Source organism: Pleurodeles waltl, chromosome 3_1, assembly GCF_031143425.1.
Source record: "Pleurodeles waltl isolate 20211129_DDA chromosome 3_1, aPleWal1.hap1.20221129, whole genome shotgun sequence".
In the NCBI taxonomy this organism is placed as follows: Eukaryota; Metazoa; Chordata; class Amphibia; order Caudata; family Salamandridae; genus Pleurodeles; species Pleurodeles waltl.
Window position 1 is genome coordinate 567,896,826 of NC_090440.1, and position 20,268 is coordinate 567,917,093.

The 20,268-nt window shown below is 43.1% G+C and overlaps 1 protein-coding gene across 1 annotated transcript in view; it reads left to right on the forward strand.

Moving 5' to 3' along the window:
• Window positions 1-20,268, forward strand: part of FAH (fumarylacetoacetate hydrolase) — a 147,787-nt gene that overhangs the window by 35,885 nt on the left and 91,634 nt on the right. The window contains exons 5-7 of the mRNA XM_069222992.1: window positions 8,354-8,444; window positions 13,320-13,417; window positions 15,689-15,741. Coding sequence (XP_069079093.1) covers window positions 8,354-8,444; window positions 13,320-13,417; window positions 15,689-15,741 — 242 coding nt within the window. The remainder of the gene's footprint in view (window positions 1-8,353; window positions 8,445-13,319; window positions 13,418-15,688; window positions 15,742-20,268) is intronic.

Below are 20,268 nucleotides of genomic sequence, written 5' to 3' on the forward strand. Positions count from 1 at the left end.
TCTATATAGAGGGCCCTTTCTTAATTGGTCTGGAGTTTAATTCACTGCTTCCCTTTATCCATCACTTTATCCTCCTGTTTTTTGCTGGAAACCATTATTGTAATGTATTCTTTGCTCAGCTGAGGACTGCCATCGACACACAGTCAGACTGCTGTTTACTTGTCTGTGGAATGTCTATGCACTTTCACCCATTGCAGGGCAGAATTACCTTTTCCTTTAAAAAAAGAAAAAGGAATAGGTCCTGTGTTGGAGGATGGGGAGGCAGAAGAATGTTAATTGCTGGAGGCAATGATGTTGAAGTGGACCTGTGTGTGTGTCAGTCTGCGAATGGGGAGGGTCCAGGCTCCATCTTACCCATTTCCATTTCCTTTTCCTTTTTTCTCTATTATCCAGGTGTTAAATCGATTTCTGACAGGACTCATGCGCTTTGCAAGCATGTCATGGGGGATGGTGTGCCCCATAAGCACGTCTGGAGGATGGTTGGACTTTATGAGCAGTTGTCAAGTGCAGCCAGGCCACGGAGAAGGCAATGCTGGGTCTGTGGTCTGGAACCCTTAGAACAGTGGTCTCCAAACTTTTTAATGCCTTTCCCCCCCCCCCCCTCAGAATTTTTCACAATTATTGTATAAAGATGGCAATGTTTAAATATGTCTAGACCTATTTAAACATTGCAGTTAAGTATGTTACCTTTTTAAAAATGCCATAACATGCTTCTGTTTAAAACAAAGGCCTGTTATCTGTATAGCGCTTCTTTTGGCTACAGTCTGTCCCCTCCTCCCCCCATCCCCCTCGAGTCACTTGAGGCCCCTCTAGAGGGGCCCACCCCCCAGTTTGAAGACCTCCGCCTTAGAACCTGTGCTGCTTCAGGGGGCGTGGCCTGAGCCCGAGCATGATGGCCGCTTGATCTGAATGCTCCAGGCTCGATCCTGTGGCTCTAGGGAATTGGAGCGCACCTTCCTACATCCAACAGCTGATGCACACCCATTGAGGCTAACAAACCCCAGAAGGATGCCATGCAACTGGATTTCAGCCCATTAACGACAGATTAAGACTGATAATCTGGCAAAAGCATCCCGTGCAAGGAAAAAAAAGATGGGGTTCTCCATTGGCTCCACGTCTAGCAGAACGACCTATAGCAGAGAGCCATAAATGGAATAGGAGGTAGTATACAATACCCCCAACAGTGCACAATGACCTCCCGGGGAGCCCAGTGAGAACATTCACCCTACGTTGCTCAAATCAGCACACAAACACGCTGCTCAAATCCTCGCCAATGTACCCAAAGCCATAACTGCAACCCGCAACTGCATCTACACATGGAGATCCCCACGCACTAATCCCTTGGAGCGTGCCTCCCATCCGTAACTTACCTACCAACAGCAATCAAGCTACGCAGTACAGGGGAGGTGTAGTGCAACCGGGATACATGCCACGACCTACACTCCCTCAATGATTTCGGGCAGGGTGTAAAAAAGGACGATCCTCTTATGAGGAAACAAAATGGCAGCTGCATTCAGATCGGTGTTCCATGGACTGAGCCGTGCTCGGGACAATCGAGGTTCGCTGCCATAAAAAGAGAGGGGAAGCAGTAGACCAACCCCAAGCTCCCAGGCTGGCACTGCACTGGTCAAGGTGACCCATGAAATAAAGGCAGGAACCCATGCTCCCGATCAAGTCCTTGAAAGTGCGCCTTACCCACATTTTTGTGCGAGTCCTCCACAACTTCGATTCCACACCAGATGCTCCCCAAACATTTCACGAAATCACCGTCCAAATAAGTTGATATATCAGCATCAAGTATTGCAGTTCCTATTTGGGAAGGATTTGGGGAGCCCAGGGATCCCTGATCGTTGTGATCATTTGCACGGACATTAATACTGGCAGCAAAGCAAAGAAATTACAGGTATGCCCTCGATATCACAAAGCCCAGCTGGAGTTATCCTAATAACACCTTAAGGATCTCAATCACTCTGTTGTGCTCTCTCAAAGTAGTGTGCCTTCAAACACCAGGATACCAAGGCTCTACACTATGTCTGAAGTACACTAATAACACTATGAGTGACACCTCAACAGGCAAATCTCTGCTCTCCTAGTACAAGGGGAAATAAATCAAACATCATCACACCATTACGAAGATATATCAACATGGTGGTCACCATAAAACAAACTTAGGAGGCTACTGTGGCACTATTCAGGAAGATCTACATTACACCTTGTCTAACCTAGATCTCTAGAATCAACATGTTCTCACAGGATGGCAGATCATAGAGGCAAAGACTTCAAAGGTTATAGGGATTCCAAAGAAAACAAATCAACCTTACAACGTGCTAAGGCAATGCCTCCTCTGCCAGACTCCCCGATCAAATAGAAATCAGACCTGGGGACAAGCCTGGAAATAATAATGCAACACCTTCATGCCCTACATGATCCTGCCCAAGAAACAAAGACAAACACAGAGGCCATGTATTATGATCTGCAGGCCTTACAGACTGATTTTCAATGTATAGCGAGCAGACTAACAGAAGCAGAGACAATAATTGGCACACTAGAGGATTCAGCATAGTCTGAAAAGAAAATAGTTAATGCAACTACCAATAGCATCAAATCTATGATTTTGGAGAAGACCGCAAACGCAGAGGTATCTTGTGTATATTTGGGCTCCTAGAAAAGGTGGAAGATGACGCAAACTCTTGTGTTTCGTTTCTGGAGGCTTGGATCTTAAGCACCCTTGGAATCCAATTTGACATGGACTTTGAGATAGAAAGGACTTGGAGAGTCCCTGTGGGCAAACCTTGCTCTAACTCTTCATCCTTGCCTCCAAGAGCAATGATAGTTAGACCTCTATGATACCGCCATGCAGAAGCTATACTCGCACGTATAAGGAAAGCTCAACACATCCTCTGGAACGTATCCAGAATCAACATTGCACAACATTGTTCAAAAGAGACAGTATCCATCAGTAAAGGATTTCTGGCCCTCTACCAATCCCTCAAGGATCATAACATTCCATTTGGTTTTACTGGGCCTTTTAACTGGGCCTTCTAGATTCTCTATCGTATTCCAAGGGAAGGCACTGTTCTCCACCGACCCTGCTCACCTACAGAAATTCTTGGAATCCTCTGTACCTGCTGCTATGGTAACCTAATGTTTCTCAGGATCCTCTTGCGCTGATGATCTGGTCAAAAACTAACCCAATCTGAACCCACATGTCTGGGTGGATAATGCTCATTGCCGAAATCTCATGTAAGCAAACAAGAATATCACTGTTCTGCTTGGCCCTCTAAAACCCTCATTATCATACATACCTTTGTCTTCCTTTATCCTAGCTGTTATGGTAACTCAACTCTCTTCAGGACCACCTGAAGATGGTTAGTAGGACTCATACTACTCAGAGTATGATAAGAGGCGAACTACCAGACCTCAGTGCCCCTATGTTGAAGTCACTCCAAATTACCCCAAGTTAAACTGCTTATAAGCTATCCTCAACATGAGTCACTTGAAGATCGACAAGTGAGCGGGATAGGTGTCAAACATAATGTGTTCCCACTTAAATCCTACTACGACTGCTACCTGCATTAGCTACTGATGCTGAGTATTACCCTTCAGTTTATTTGTTGACACATTATGTTGCTTCCACTGATCTAAAGTTGTGATTTATTATGTTCTCTCTTTAGAAATATACCCTCTGTATTTCTCATAGACTACCTGCATCACGTCATAGAGCACTATTCACAGCATACTTTCGTTGTATCCCATGTCTACCCCCGAGATCTCAACTTCTTTTTCACAGCATCTCAACAATAGGGAAGGTTTGGTCTCCAGGCGCTTTGCCAGTCTGTTTAAGAAACCTGACCCTATCAATTGTAAGATAACAAGCAAGGCATTTTGCTCCATTGCTCCTCTATTATGCCTGCACGTCCAGGCACTATATGACGTTGACTTGGAGCTCCTCATCCCACTAGGACAACTGGGGGAGTTAGGGGCCTAACGATTTCCCTACAAGCTGATCACTGTTGATAAACATGTGTAAATGATTTGTGCCCAATGGGGCTTTTCAGTTCTCCTACCCTATGATTTTTGTTTTGTAACAAAATAACCTGTGGGTTTCGACTGCTGACCGGTTGGGTTGGGACTCGCCTGCTTGTGGCACAGTGAGTCACAGTTAGATTAGGGATGGGGGAATTTGCCTTATACGCATTCCGAAAGAGGGGTGGAGGGTGGGTACAGGTTGGGGTTGTTTAATTTTTTCTAGCTTGATTGCATGTCTTATTAATCTGGCTTTTTTCTTTCTACATTCTATTTCTTGTACCTCTTACTGGCTCCCTCGCTCTTTCTTCCGGCTTTCTGGGTGATACTCTGACTTAAACTACCACAATATAAACAACATTCTCCACCAGAACATAATATACATCTACAGATCCAGATCTTCCAGCCCTAAATCTTTCCCCTTAAGACATCCTTTCATTGCTCTAAGAGACCCCACAAACCCAATATGGCACTCCCTTTAACAATACTTTCCCTAAACACAAAAGGGCTTAATCAGCCAGTAAAACTCGTGGTGGCTACGGACACAAGAGGCCGGCCTCCCTACTTGGCTTGCCATTGCATCCAAGCTAACCTATCCCATACCTCCACCCTCATGGTACACATTTCAAAATTTTCTCTGGAACATTCTAAATTCATAATAATGGACACGGTTGCGTCCCATTTACTGCTCAACAAGCACCTAGAGCATCAAGTTCACGGTTCTTCCTTGACCTCCCCCTGGTTCAACCACACAATTAAACTTGACAGGAAGACAATATTCTGGGAAGCATGGGTCAAACGGGGCATAAACTCTATAAATGACCTGGGTTCATGGATAAACCCTATCCCTTTCTCGGTCTTAGCAACTGAAATCTGATTTACCCAACATAGACTTCTATAGGTTTCTGAGACTGAAAAGTATCCTAAATAGATTGAGACCTTCACATTCCCTGGACCTCCCCGGATTCCCCTAGAACATTTTAAAAGGGTGGGTCATACTGCCTCATGTATTTACAAATTTCTAGACACACCCAATGGGTACACACTGAGATTATTTAACCAGAAATGGGAACCCATATACAATCCTCATGCTCTACAGAACTCAGACACAATGTGGAAAAATCACTCCAGCCCTAGCACAATCTAGATTCTGGTCCCTTCACAGTACATACTGGACTCCATCCAAACTACTTAAACTCGGCCTAAAGGAACCGGACACATGGCGGCGATGCGGGGAGGGGGCAGGGGACCTTCCGCGTATGTTTTTCAACTGCAACATCGCACACTCGCTTTGGCCGAGGATGCAGAGATTTTGGGAGTAACAATAGAAACAAATTTGACCGTCAAAACTAGTCAGTAGCCCTTATTTCTTACAGTGTTGGACCTCTCTGCCTTTCAATATGCTTATCACCATGGATGATCAAGACAAGAGGGTTGGCATCAGCACTTACTATGACATGCATTTGACGTCAGTGCTTTTCTCCCACATATTGTAAAAGGAGTGTACTGCACACCCTTGTAATGACTGCTCTTTTTGTTTCCTTTACCGTTATATGAAAATAAAAATTAGCTGAAGTAAAATAAAATTAAAATTAGGCAGGCCTGAATTGGGGAAAAAAGAACCTGATGAGCTTCTCTTCTTTGCTGCCACCTTGTAGGAGCGACACGCACTATTCCTTTTTTTCAAAGCTTTCTTCAATTTTTCTTTTAATAACACACAAAAGTTCACAAACAATATACAGAAGTGGGTAACAACGCCATCATTTCATTATTTTGGGTACTTGGTCGCATAACAAAATAAAACAAGTAAAATGCCAGGTCATTTAAACTGTTTTCCATATATGTAAAGTTGCAGGCAGTGAGGTATAAATCAACATAGGAGCAAGGGTGTTTCACTAGGAAAATGTGCATTAGCCGACTGGCATGATTTTAGGGATCTTAGGAAATAGTGTCCAAGAGATAGGTGCACAAGAGGCATCAGGGGTCCTTCGGTGGTGACATAATGCGCAGCACTGATGTGGAGACATCTACTGTTTCTTTACAGTATATCGCGTCTTTGATCCAGTGTTATTAGCCGAAGGTACTCATCCTCGGCATGTTGCAACTCGTCTCTTGGCGCCGAGGAGTGCAATGAGGCACATTTTGGTGTTGCTTTGGGAATATGTTTTGTGTGGTTCAGTATATTCTGTTGGCAGCTTGTGTTCGCGATGTACCCAGTTCTGTGGGTATTTTCCTGCGATGAGCAAATCACAGTCACTGTTTTTTTTTTTTTTTAAGATACTAATTAAAGGTTCAGTCGCCACCGCGAATAGAAGCAGTGACCGTGGGCTCCCCTGCTGAGTACCTTCGCTGTTAGTATAGCTGGGGAGAGCGCACCATTAATATGCAGCCTAGCTGCGGGCTGGGTATATAATAAGTGAATAAACACGTAAGAGAGTATTTCAAACATATGGAGCCATGCTAGGGAAGCACATGACCTTTGGGCATTTGGTATTACGGCTGTGACTGGGATCTCGGGGTCACTCTGTTGCATCAGCACGAAGAACAGCCGGGGGTTACCTGAGGATGATCTACCAGGCACAAAACCAGATCGCTCAGGTGAAACTATATCCCTCATTTGGGGGTGCAATCTATTAGCTACTATCTGGGTTAGTATTTTGGTGTTGAGAATAAGCAATGATAGGGGTTTGAACGAGAAATGGTCTTCATGGGGATTACCAGGCTTAAGTATAATTTAGATGACCACCTCAGACATGGTTGGGGTGGGGGGTACACGCCAGGAGTTCGGGCATCAGACAGGTGCTGTTCTTGGCTGGGTTGTAGGTGAGTTTCTTAATTGCAGTGACAGTTCGTGTGGTGGGAATCTTCTTGCACCCAGCACTTTTCTCTTTTGCCTGTTCTCGCTCTTTGCCTTGGGCCAGGTAGTGTGTTTTCGTCCATTGCTGTAGTTGCAGGCTTCCTAGCCATGAGCAGGGGAGTGATGGTGGACTTCATATGGCAAGCGTGGATAGGCACTGAAGTTTTCATCTTTGTAGTTTTTTTTTCTTTTTTTTCTGGGGTTTCTGGAGACAGCACCTTGTTATGTATGCCACCTCACACTTCTTTTCTGAGAAGGTTCATGGGTTTAAGCAGCAATGAGGGGCTAGATGCATGCAATATTGTGTCTGGGACAGATCTGTTTGGTGGCCTCTCTATGATGAGAGTATTTGAGAGGCAGAACAGTCTAGCAAAAGTGCTGGGAGGGCAGGTGTGAACAAACATTATTATAGCCTACTCTTTAGCTTATTCTTATGATGCTCACTTGCCCAAGATCTGTTAAAAAAAAAAAAAAAAAAAAAAAAAGTGGTGCTCGAAATCACCGTGTGTGTGGTTGGAATACTACAGTGACTACAACAGAAAAATTTAATTTTAGCACTGTCTGTGGCCTTCATCACGAGTTTCATCACTCCCCCATGTAGCGTTATCTTCGTGTGACATACTTCCCTGGACCATTACGAGTAGCACTGGAGTCTTCATGTCCAATAATACTGTGTGTGAAGACACACGGCCCAGTTGCCCTGGATATGGGTGTGTATCCAGATTAGCTGCTGCAGGAAGAAACCAAGCCCAGCCCTACCTGAGGCCTGGAGCAGCATAAGTGGAGGATGCAGTGCTTCTCTCGCTTGAACTCTCGCCTTTCCTGGACAGCTCTGACCCTCCCACCCTTACCAGCCCTCCAGCTGACATCTGCTGTCTCAGAGGAGGTGGAAAAATAGTGGCTTTTCCTGAGAATTGGGGAGAATTATTGGAAAAGGACTCCGTATTCCCGGGTCCATGTGGCTATTCCCCACTTTGAGAACTAAACACATAATTTCCAGATTTTGGTGTGGAGATACCAGCGAGAATCAAAGATTCGACATCCTAGTATCCCTGTACTAAAAGCCATTAAACATGTGATGAGTACTACCCAGAATCTGGGAATATCCTTGGGTACCATTGTTTGGCTTTTCCAGAATGTGGTCACTTGGGCCACATATTCCTCATTTCTTCAGGACATTTTGGCCAAGAAGGTCACTGCGATAGGTAAGCAAATTATCGCAGAACTGCAGCATCCCCTCTTCCCAACAAGCAGAACCTTCGTCTGACCTACTGCAGGGTGGATGACTCAGGCCCACCCTTGGTTTCTCAGTAGTGCCACAGAGCAATGGCTTTGCTGCATATTCTCTGAGGATTCCTCTTTATGTGTGGTGCTATGACCACCTGTATTATTGTGAAAAAACGACATCTTGTTGCTCTCATTGTATGCCATGGTTTTGTGTAATATTTTCTTTTGCTGCTTTGTTCTCAGGTGACTACACAGACTTCTATTCCTCCCGGGACCACGCAACCAATGTTGGCATCATGTTCAGGGGGAAGGAAAATGCTCTAATGCCCAATTGGTGAGTGAGAGATCACCCCTGCCACCCTGACAAGAGATCCACTGAAACCTACTACTCTTTTTCACCAAGCTAGATTGTCTTATACACAAGAACCTCTGAACATTGTGTAACACATTTCTTTGGTACAGCCGACCCCATTGCTTGGTGCCAGTGTTAACTATTGTAACAGATCTCCATGTTATGCCGCCCCTCCGTGTGATACAACAACATTTCATATCACATACCTCATAATAAACTGTGATACATGATTCTGCTGTCCACCGCCACCAACCTGTGAGACACAAGACTTCAGAACCAATAAAGCATTTTCCAGCACTCTAACCCTGGGGCTCCTGAAGTGACTCAACGTGCAGCAATTCGCCTTTTTGCTATGACTGTACCTAGCGCCTACATTAGTAACCTCATTTTACAATGTTTTCTCTTTGCTGTATGCTTAAGCATGTTTTAATTAATTTAATCATATTCCCACACGTTATTTCGTTCAAAGTCATTGCCAGCTTGTTGGGGGAATTATAGATTTAATGTAGAGGCACAGTTAGATTTATTACTTAAGGTTAAGGGAACCTTCTGACCAGATCTTTAATGTACTTGAAAGATGTAGAATGAATCAATGTGATTGATTATATACAAAGGGAGAAGAAGCAGTGGTAGATTCCCTGTAGGAGTTTAAGGTAACTTCCTTAATAACATTAGTTAATGTTCTCCCTGATACTTTTACCTACCTGTGCCAAGCTTGTTCAACTCAAGCTATCAGTGTTTCTCTGCTAACCCAGTCACCTCCCAGGAAGATCAGTAGTTGTTTGAGAACTACATTGAATTAGCAGACACTTTATCCTTCAATTCTGGTCAATTGATCCTCACTGTAGAGTTTAGCTTCCATGCAGATGACCCTGCAAGTATATACATGTTAACTGAGCCTGAAGATCGTGATTTGCCCTAAATGGTGCACTCTGCTACTTGTTCTTCAGATACCTCAATATATTATTCACAAAATGACAAATGAGCCAGTTGTGTTGACTGGGCACTGTCTTGTTCAATTTGTCATTAAGGGAATTGTTCTGTCTGAAAACGTCAGTCCCTATAGTGCGAGTTAACAAAAGGTATGGCACAGATGTGACTTGCAAGTAGCCATTCTTACCGTCAAAACCTTGAGTCCCCCCCTTGTAATTTTAAAGTCTAATCCTTGTCTGGAATATTTTAACAATAATCTTCTAACTGTACACACACCAGTTTTTAAGAAAATATGAAAAGGTAATTACAAGCAGAATGTCTGGTTTAATATCAAAAACAATTGGAAAAACCTCTTGATACGTTAGGCTAAAAAATGTTGTGGAGGAGTCATTCTCCTAAAGAGCTCATATTACTTAAACTTGAAATACAACAGTAAGATGAGTCGAATTGGAGCAAAATCTACTTTTCTGGGTGCTAAGATTCTCAAAGATCTAATTTGACTTGGGACGTTTTTACAGCAGTGAAGGACTTTACTAATACGGTGAGGGTTATCTCAAACATTAAGGCCCATATTTATACTTTTTGACGCTAAACTGCGCTAACGCAGTTTAGCGTCAAAAATTTTTGCGCCGTCTAACGCCATTCTGAAGCGCCATGCGGGCGCCGTATTTATGGAATGGCGTTAGCCGGCGCAAGCAGACCGGCGCTGCCTGGTTTGCGTGGAAAAAAACCACGTACACCAGACAGCGCCGGCGTAGGGGGAAAATGGCGTATGGGCGTCTTAAAATGGGGCAAGTCAGGTTACGTCGAAAAAATCGTCGTAACCCGACTTGCGCCATTTTTTTACGACGCCCATCCCCCATCAACATGACTCCTATCATTGTAAAGATAGGAGTCATGCCCCCTTGCCCAATGGCCATGCCCAGGGGACTTATGTCCCCTGGGCATGGTCATTGGGCATAGTGGCATGTAGGGGGGCACAAATCAGGCCCCCCTATGCCACAAAAAAATTTGAAAAATAACAAAAATTATACTTACCTGAACTTACCTGTACTTCACTGGGATGGGTCCCTCCATCCTTGGGTGTCCTCCTGGGGTGGGCAGGGGTGGCAGGGGGGGTCCCTGGGGGCAGGGGAGGGCACTGTGGGCTCATTTTGAGCCCACTTGTCCCTTAACGCCATCCCTGACCCAGGCGTTAAAAAGCGGCGCAAATGCGCCGTTTTTGGCCACGCCCACTCCCGGGCGTCATTTTTGCCCAGGAGTATAAATACCACGTAAAGGCCTGGGAGTCATTTTTTAAGACGGGAACGCCTCCCTTGCATCTCATTAACGCAAGGAAGGGGTTCACGCTAAAAAATGACACTCACTCCGGGCACTTTGGCGCCCGAAGCGTCTAACGCCATAGTATAAATATGGCGTTAGTTGGCGTTAGTTTAGCGTCGAATTTGCGTCGAAAAAAACGACGCAAATTCGGCGCAACCAGAGTATAAATACGGCCCTAAACTCTCACAGGAAGTATGTGACACTCTTTAGATGTTCTTCTTTGGCTATATTACTGTTACTCATAAAGCTATTCATGCAGTACAAACTCCTGACACATTTCCTCTTGATGTAATTAAGCTTACTGTTCGCAGGACTGACATTCCCTTTTTGTCCTTCAGCTCCGAAAGTTAGTTAGCTTTTAATTCCAATCAAGTTAGAATCCCTGGAAAAGCCTTGTTTTATTTCGCTCCTTCCTCTGTGAGACTTGCACTAGTTTATTTGGTCATGAAAATTATTAATCTTTCCTTGGACTCAGAATGTCTCTTTGATTAGCAGAGGAAAGGCATAGTTAAAATCCATCTTGCAAGATTATTGTAGATTTTTTTTCAATGTAACAAATTATTGACCTACCACTCTTTTGCCTTCCTTAGTTAAAATTACTGAACGATTTATGGTAAAATCACTTTTAAACCTTGTGGAAGAAATGAGCCTCTTAGAATGGCATTGTTCCTGCCTTCGCTAAAATGACTGAAATATGTTGTGTAAAATGGCTTTTAAGAATTCTAGAACGTAATTCCCTACTGGATTAGTATATGGGATTTTTAGCAGGCCCTGGGGCAGACACAGCCCGTATTGTTATGAATGGGTTAAGAACGATATAGGATACAGGAAGTACTATTGCACTCATCCCGCTGGATCTCGCTCTTGCATTCATCACAGTCAACCATAAAATGTCAGTCAGTCATCTTACTGCGGCTTGGCTGAAGAGTTCCGCCCACAACTCATTCTACTCAGGTCTATGGAGCAGAAACCATATGGTGAGTCTCAAGCCTTTCACATCAGCTACTTGAAGTCTCCTGTCAAGCTCCCCAAGCCCATTAATTGTCTCCTGTCCTATTTAAATACATTTTCTGACTTTCAGTCTCGCTCACGTGCCAATGACACACATTTGCTGATTAGATTAAACCAGCAAATTGACACATTGGAGGATCAGCTTAAAAATGTTCTGAAGTTTAGAAGTAGATATCGCCCCATTTTCTTAAGGTGTGTGCCCTTTAAACAGAAGTGTTAATTGTCAGCCATGCACATCTGCATGGACCTAAAGCATGTGGCCTTCATGTCTGCATACTTGGTCTAAGCCAGTGGATAAGGTACGGAGCTAAGAAGACTTGATTTATTAAATAAGGACCTCCTCTTGAAGAAACTAATGAGTACAGTGGCGATTAGTGGCATATTCTCAGTTTCCTGTGCTCAAACGCACCTCCTTCTGCTAGGAGCCACTGAAAAGCAAGGGTAAAGATAAGATAATTTATAAAATACCAGTGCATTGTGGAATTCTGCGTGGCATATTTGTTTTATTGACTGAGATCTATAAACCAAGGAATTATGTACGGTGAAATAAGACCCAAGTGCCTTTTTCACAGCCTCCGATGTTGTTTTGAGTATGACATCGTATTGCAAGATTGCTCAAACTTTGTTTGGGCCATATATTTGCAATAAATGTCTTTTTTTTTTTTTAAACACTAGAGTGCTGTTTGATATTGATATTTATTGCAAGTGAATACTGTGTTAAATAATATGTTATCATCAAAGTTGCAAGCATGCTACTACCTACTAGAGTAAATCTGTACTGCTTGAACTACCTACGTAGTGTCAAGTGTACAGAGGATACGGAGCTAGTTATACCAACCGCACTGAAATACCACCTGAGGCTCCTGTAAGCGATGACATTACCCACCACAGATACTGCACGGATATCACTGACTACCTGCCCTAGGAGCCAGAGAAGAAGCCTCCTATCTGTGTTGCACGAGACATCCCCACTCTGATGCTTGCCATGTGACTCTAGAGCCTGATGATCAATACCTGGTAAAAAAGGAAACCCTGGAGCTTTGTGCCCAGTAACCGATTGTACACAAAATTCCATTGATTCCTTTAGTGGACTAAGAGCCACAAGACCAAGATCCTGGTGTCCTACATTAGTCTGGATGCCTGCAGTAACCTCAGGCAAGACTCCAGCGCCTGGTGGCCTTTTTAACCTGAAATGGATGAGACTCACATCAGGCTTGATGCCTTAATATAGCCTTAGAACCCGCCGTAGTGGGCTCTACCGGCTATTAAAGGCCCACTCCGGCGTTAAATGGAGCTGCCAACGTTCTAATTAATCTTAGATACATGAGACCCAGACCACAATGCTTCCATAACAGTCGATACACTAGACCTAGAGAATGAAGCCCCTTTAACTTGTAATTAATAGGAACATTACATTTCAGTGTTTCTCATTTGTGTGACGCAGACATGAAACATATCTCAAATCCTGCAGCCAGCAGTTTCATTCAAAACTTCAAGATCATCTTTGTCATGCAATTGAAGCGTCTGTTTTACTCCTTGTGGTTAATGTTCTACTAAGAACATAAAGTAAATAACTCATTACTTCTGCAGGCTACACTTACCAGTTGGTTACCATGGCCGCGCCTCTTCCGTGGTTGTTTCGGATACACCCATCCGAAGGCCTATGGGACAGATGCGCCCCGATGATGGTGAGTTATGGACAATTTTAAAAATGTATTGTGTGCTTTTTATTCTTATCTTAGTTTAATGTTGCTTGTGACAGAGGCCTAATAAGCATTGTGTATATCATCTTGGAGCAGAGTTTTTCAGTAGCTCGTCTTTCCAGGTTCGAGACTGAGTCAGCAACCCTTGTTTCAGATGCCTCTCTTGCCAAATTGAGGTCATGCACAGCTAGCTCGTGGCTATTTTGTATCTTACTTTGGGTCCACTAACTCCCAGTTACCTCCCGGGCAACTAATTTATTGCTAACTCACAGATTTTCTTAGGTAAAACTCCTTTCTAATGATTGCGAAATCCAGTGATATAAAAAGGACATTCTCTACGTTTGCAGGATGAAAGCATTTTAAGATTAGTATACATGTGGAGGGATACGGTTTAGGTTAAAAACTAAAACAGTGATTATCAAGTGGAGTTTTTATTTTCTGGAACACAATTTTGATACAAACGAATGTGAGAACTATCTTGTAATCCAAGCTGGACTATTCAAATGTGTCTCTCATATCTCAAGAGCCCTTTTGTGAACTCCCACATCAATCTTCAAAAGTCTTTAAGTCACTGCATCAATAAGGGACATTGTCCTATTTTCTTATTCTCAGGTAGATTTTGCAGTTTGAATGCATTCTACATTCACAAGCCTTGCATCATTTACGTGAGCACCAAATAGTGAATGGGCTCTAAAAAACACTTTCCTTACTTAAATCCAATATTTTGGTTGTCATCCATATGACCCATGATGAAGTTGACTAAAAACCAAAAATTTACCTTTTTGTAGATGCCATTGTGTGATTGTTTTCCCCGCCATTAGGTCTGCAGGGAAGCTTATGTTCTGGCAGAAGCGGAGGATCATAAAAACAGCTCATTGCTGGCTGACATTCCTCATGCTATGGGTAGTTTTAGATCGTGAATTTAAAATTGCTTTGAGTTCAAAGGAAAACATTTCTTACCTCTAACAATAGTTTTAATACTTACAGTTGTCCTAGATTCACGAGCTCCTCCAAACTCCTTGGTGTAGGGAATTGTTATCACATTAAAATTTGCCATATTTGTGTAACCTCGTACATTACACATTGATACCCTTACTACCTAATTGAAGTTAACAAGATGCTGTTTTGGAAGCCTACCATCAGATGATACGATTATACGCAGTTTTTGAAACTAGAATAGCCTACTGCTGCACGGCATGCAGTATCCTTCCCTTCTGCCAACTTTTTACATAAAAAGTTGGATTGAATTCGAAGCTTTTCATGATCCAAATTCAAGTGGCTCCACTCTGAACAGTTTTGTCCCTGAAGCAGTGGATGCTGCAGCGAACGGCCTAACTAGGTTTGATTCCATCTTATGAAGCCCCCAGGAGGTGTGCTACCATAAAATGCAAAAGGCCAACTCACTAAACATACATGAGTTTTGAGCTAAATTCGTGCATTGCTCTGCATCAACCCTGGATCGGCTCTCAGGACTGAGGCTGTGTCACACCTAGTCACATCTCTACATCATAGCCTTTGATTAAATAAGGGGTCAGACTGAACTATGGATATAAAGAGAGGATAAACTTGGTCATGATAGGGTAGGCTCTGCCAAGCTGTATATAGGCTGATCAATGGCTTGGAAAGAGGATAGATTGAACGACAGCTTAGAAAAAGAAGAGACTCAACAGTGGCATTGCTGGTAAGATTACGGACACAGTGAACAGAAAGGAGAAGAGCCACAGACGCGTGTTACGAAGAGATCAGGAAACGAAATACTGTTGCATCGATCAGGGCCTCCCATTACACCTCCACTATCCATAATGTCTTCCAGCCACTGGGTTATACTGCCTCTTTAATCACTTTATTTTTAGAGGAATTAAAGTCCTCAACATCTCTGCAAAGTTTCCATAATTACTCAGCTCTTAATAGGGTCCATAGTTTCTCACATGTGTCGTTCCCATTTGACCCTTCCATATTCCTCCTCTTCCAATGTAGTAGAAAGGGTTAGTGGACATTGACATGCTTGATCAGTATGTCATTTCCATTGGAACTGAAGGCTATTTTGGATGGTGAGCTTTGACTAAAAATGAGGGTAAATGTGAGCAACTGAGTCAGACAGTTGTCAGACCTGTGTCCTTCCAGTCACTGTCCTTATCTATCCTTCTAGAAATTGTTTTTGTTGCCTGCTCGCCAGTCTTTGTCTAGTTAAGAGCCCTGTTGAAAGGGTACACTTTTGTGGATTCTTACTTGGATTCGCTGTGTTTCTGGTTGTAGCCAAGCCCCCGGTGTTTGGAGTCTGCAAGCTGCTCGACATCGAGTTGGAGATGGTGAGTGCGTTAAATATTTTAATCTACTTGGAAAATTGCTCTTGCAGAGTGTTGTCTAGCTTTCTGGAGAATGAGATTCGTGGGTGCTTCCCTGGATGCACTCTGTGTCCACCAGACAGCATGCTTCTGTCCTTGTCGTGTGTTCGTACCTGCATATGGTCATCTGTGTAAACCTGCCTAACAGTGATGTGTTGAACTATCCCCCTGCTCCTTGTTGGTTCTTAATTCCCAGCATTGCTTGCAGATTTAAAAAACATATTTGCCTGGAATCTGTAGGGCTGCTCTGTTCATCACTGATAATGTGCATGCCCGTGTCCTCAGTTTGTGTTTTGTTTCTGGTGAAAAATTCTGGAAAAGGGGGACGTACATTACAATGTGGGATAGTTCATGTTTACTGCATGGTGTATGCCTGCTTCACCATTTTGAGGGATTATAATTTGAATATTTATAATCCAAGCGAGCCTTTGCTACCTCACTCGTGGATATGCTGGGATCGCAGCTTCTGTCTTTGCAATACCGGCTCTAAGCACACCGCAGGGCACACAACTGATCTGATTTTCTCAAGTGTTTCGCTAGTGATAGAAATTCGTAAGGTGGTTACCTGATCCAGTCATTGCCTGATTAAATTCTCCTGCATTGCTAAAATTAAATCCACTTTAGAGAATGTTGAAGCTGTATTCTTTGTGTGGGCTTGGCATAAAATAAAGGCCTCTGAGTTGACCATTTTTTCTCTACCTCTACGCCCAGTTTGGTAGGTGATGTGAACACCAATATTCAGGTAGTTAATCAGTGGATGCAGTCGGCTGTAAATACGCTCACTCTGTAAAAAGTAGTCACCCATAAGAAAAGGGTTTTTTCTGCCCTAACTTTCACTATCCAATGAGCTGAAGAGAAAAAAATACAAGAAATTGGAAAGAAACTGGCGGAACCAGTTTTTGGGGATAAAACCTTTGAGGCTGCTAATAAGCCTCAAGAGATTTTTAAAATTGTATTTACCTTCCTACAACCACATGCGGTCAATTTCCCTATTAAGGCATGCCCTGATTTATGCATCAAACTAGCTGATGTTTTAAAAGTAAAATCATTAAAACTCAACACAACCTACAAGCCTTACCAGGATTGGATACCATTGATATTATTGTGGAAGGTCGATTCGCATCCCCTGCTATTATTGTGTCTCAGTTCAGGCCTGTTACTTTGGAGGCGTCTAAGAAGCCCATTCTGAGCTGTAAGTCAGGCTGTCCGTCTGACCCTTGTCCTCCTACTATGTAAGCTCATGCTTCGGTACCCAGTATATAATCAGCTTTTTAACATTTCTTTACAAGCTGTCAAGTTCCCTGTACTTGTTATCAGGCTACAATGATTCTTCTCCTAAAGAAATCCTTGGCAGATAGGTCCAAATTGTCCAAATTTAGACCCATCTCTCTTCTACCAAGTGCGGCTAAAATGTTTGAAACAATTCTTAGTAGCCAACTCTCTAAGGACTTGGATAAATATGTGGACTCCGGCATCCTTGCCAGTCAGGCTTTCGGTCTCAGCACAGTACAGATTTAGCACTTTTGGAAATCGTTGATTCTATTAGATGCTAGATAAAGGCCACTGTGCCGCACTGATTTTAATATATCTGTTTGCGGCCTTTGATACGGTTTTGAAAGCCGTTCTCCTACAACATCTCAGTGATATTGAAGTGAGTGCTTTGGTTTGGGGCTGGATTTTTTTATTTTCTTGACAACTGAGGACAAGCTGTCTGGCTAGCCCCTTATTCTTTCGCTACTGAATCGCTTAGCCTAGGAGTGCATACTCGAGTCCAACACTATTTAATATCTATATGTCCCCCTTAGCTGCCTTAGTTTAGTTTTATGGCGTTAAGATAATCTCTTACACTACTCAGCTTCTCCTTGGAGGTGAGAATGGCTCCCTGGCTGCTCAGGAGTCTCCCAAGGTATGTGTAGGAGTGTTTTTAATTCGATTCAGGCCAATAACCTACAGTGCAATCCGGATAAAAACAAAGTTTTGTTGTTTGGTTGTAATTCTATTGATTGGTGGTACAACTGTTGGTCGTCAGCACTTCCTCCTTCTCTTCCTCCTGCACAGGTGGCTCAAAATCTGGGAGTAAAGTTTGACTGCTAACTTTATTTTCAATCCCAAATTTCGGTGTTGGTAGGGTCATGCTTTTATATCTTGAAAATATATTTGTGGTCATTTGAGGCCCAATGCATTTTGATCCATGCTTTAATTAAATATAGACTTGATTATGTGTATGTTCTTTATTTGGGCCTACCAGACTTTCTTATTAAGCATTTATGATGCAGCAGCACAGATCTTATTGAAATTCCCCTGCCATACCTCGATGTGTACTAAATTGACTGAGCTTTCTTGGCTCCCTATTGGAAAGAGGATTCTGTTTAAATCCTTGGTGCTGGTGCATCAGGCTTTTAACAAGTCAGGCCCACAGAATATGTCAGAGAGAATTAGACCTCATAGACCCGGGAGAACTCTTCTTTCCTCCGAGGTTCTCCAATCTGTGGTCCCTCAACGTATACGCTGCAGGAGAGGCGGCTCTTAATTTTCTGTCCTAGCCATCCGGGCTTGGAACAATCTTCCTGTAAGGCTCTGGGCTGTTCATGACTCCATTTTCCAGAAAGCTCCGAAAACGTTTCTGTTTACTTCTCAGTAAGGTCTCAGTGTCAGAATATCTGGCTTCCTAGCACTAGGACACTCCTTGAGTAGCTGTGCGCTTCACAAATCCGGTCATCCATTCATTCATCTATTCACATTCTATTCAATGTTCTCCTCCATTTTCTCTTTTGCACATTGAAATAGTTGTATATGTTGATTGTTGTTTAGGGGTCAGAATATACTTCAGAGAGAGGAAGAGAGCAGAATCAGCACACACTATGTATATACATCTCTATATGTTTATGCCACTGCCCCACTGGTCTTAACCAGAGAAGGTAGTCCATGGCTCTAGAATCTCTGCCAGTAGTCCAGTGTTCTTTAATATCATGTGGACAATACAAATCTGATGTTCCTTTCTGAGGATGCTGTGCTTCGTAGCGGCATGCTGTAAGAGAAAGCACTGAACCAGATACAATCTCAGATAAAGGAACAAACATTTTTATCCACTGAAGGGTTCTCAAGCCACGCTACAGATTTTGTCATCAGTTTGGGAGGCCTTGAACTACTTGATTTTTCCATCAGGATCCTGAACAATGGTGTTTTGCTATGTGGTGCATCCTGTGAAAATTGAAACACTGATCATCATGCATAGATATAAACTAACCGGATTACCAGACAACACGCACTATACACTCCCTTCAGGCACATTACTATTTATGGTCTATCTGAAAAATTCGCTCCCAGATGCAGTATATGATTGCAAAGATGAAAAATGTGACCAACCGTATTCCCAGAGTTATTCTGCAATTGTCAAGGTCAGCAGCTGAGGTGTATGTGATATGTTCTTTTTCATTCCCAAATTAAAATTGATGCAGTTTATATGATGAATTACAGGAGTCCAATCGATTGTGGTGTGGGCCAAACTAGGACAGTTAATCATGGTTCAAAAATAAGAGGTTCATGATTATATACACAAGCTGCACAGCTGCAGAGAAGATCTGTATATTTGATTTAGTTGTTGTCTGGCTACAGCATATAGTGCCTCTATGCCAGAGGCATTTCTGACTAAGGCCTTTTCATTCACTAAAGAAGGGCGTGAGGGTATAGTGCGAATTAAGCACAAATTTTAGATCTGGTCTTGTGGACTTAGAATAAAAGAGAGGGACAAGGTGTTTATAAAGCAATGTGCAGGGGAAATCGTTGCCACTAGTCAGAACGACACCCCAATCTGGTTAGCAGCACCATGGCACTGTTTACTGGTGTATGGTGGCCTAACATATTGATTCTGCTTGTGATGTATAACTTGAGATTTAGGAACTAACTGGGCTGGGCTAGTAGTTCTCCAACAAATCACCAGTGAGGATGTAGTGATCTTCAAGAATCCCTGTTCTCCACAAGGGATCGGTCTTTGAAGGTCGGTACTAGTAGCTAATGGTACACCTCAAGATCCCTTCCTCCGCTCCTCCAGCTTGTGTGTCTATAGCTGTTCAGAACCTGGTTCCGAATTGTAGCATTATCACATGAGACCTTACTCATGCTAAGTAGGGGATTGCATACACTTTCAGTTGTTCTAGTTTGATGCAGTTGCCGTGTGGACATCAAACAGACCCATGTGTGCAGTGTATCAGGATATGTTGGAATGAAAGCCTTCACAGAAGAAGGGCAAAGAAGATTATAACCCTGCATTTGGGAACATTGATAGGCGTTAGGGGCCCAGTATAACAACAGAAGCAGCTCTCACATGAATGCTCTGGGAAACTTGATGCCCAATGTAATACTGTGGTTAAAGAAAGGAAATTACATTTGGATTTGGTGGCGTGAGTGCTTACACCTGTTCATCAGAAGTGAGGTGAAGGCAAAGCTGCTGAAAACGCAGATAACTGATGTGGTGAAAATACATCAGTGCCA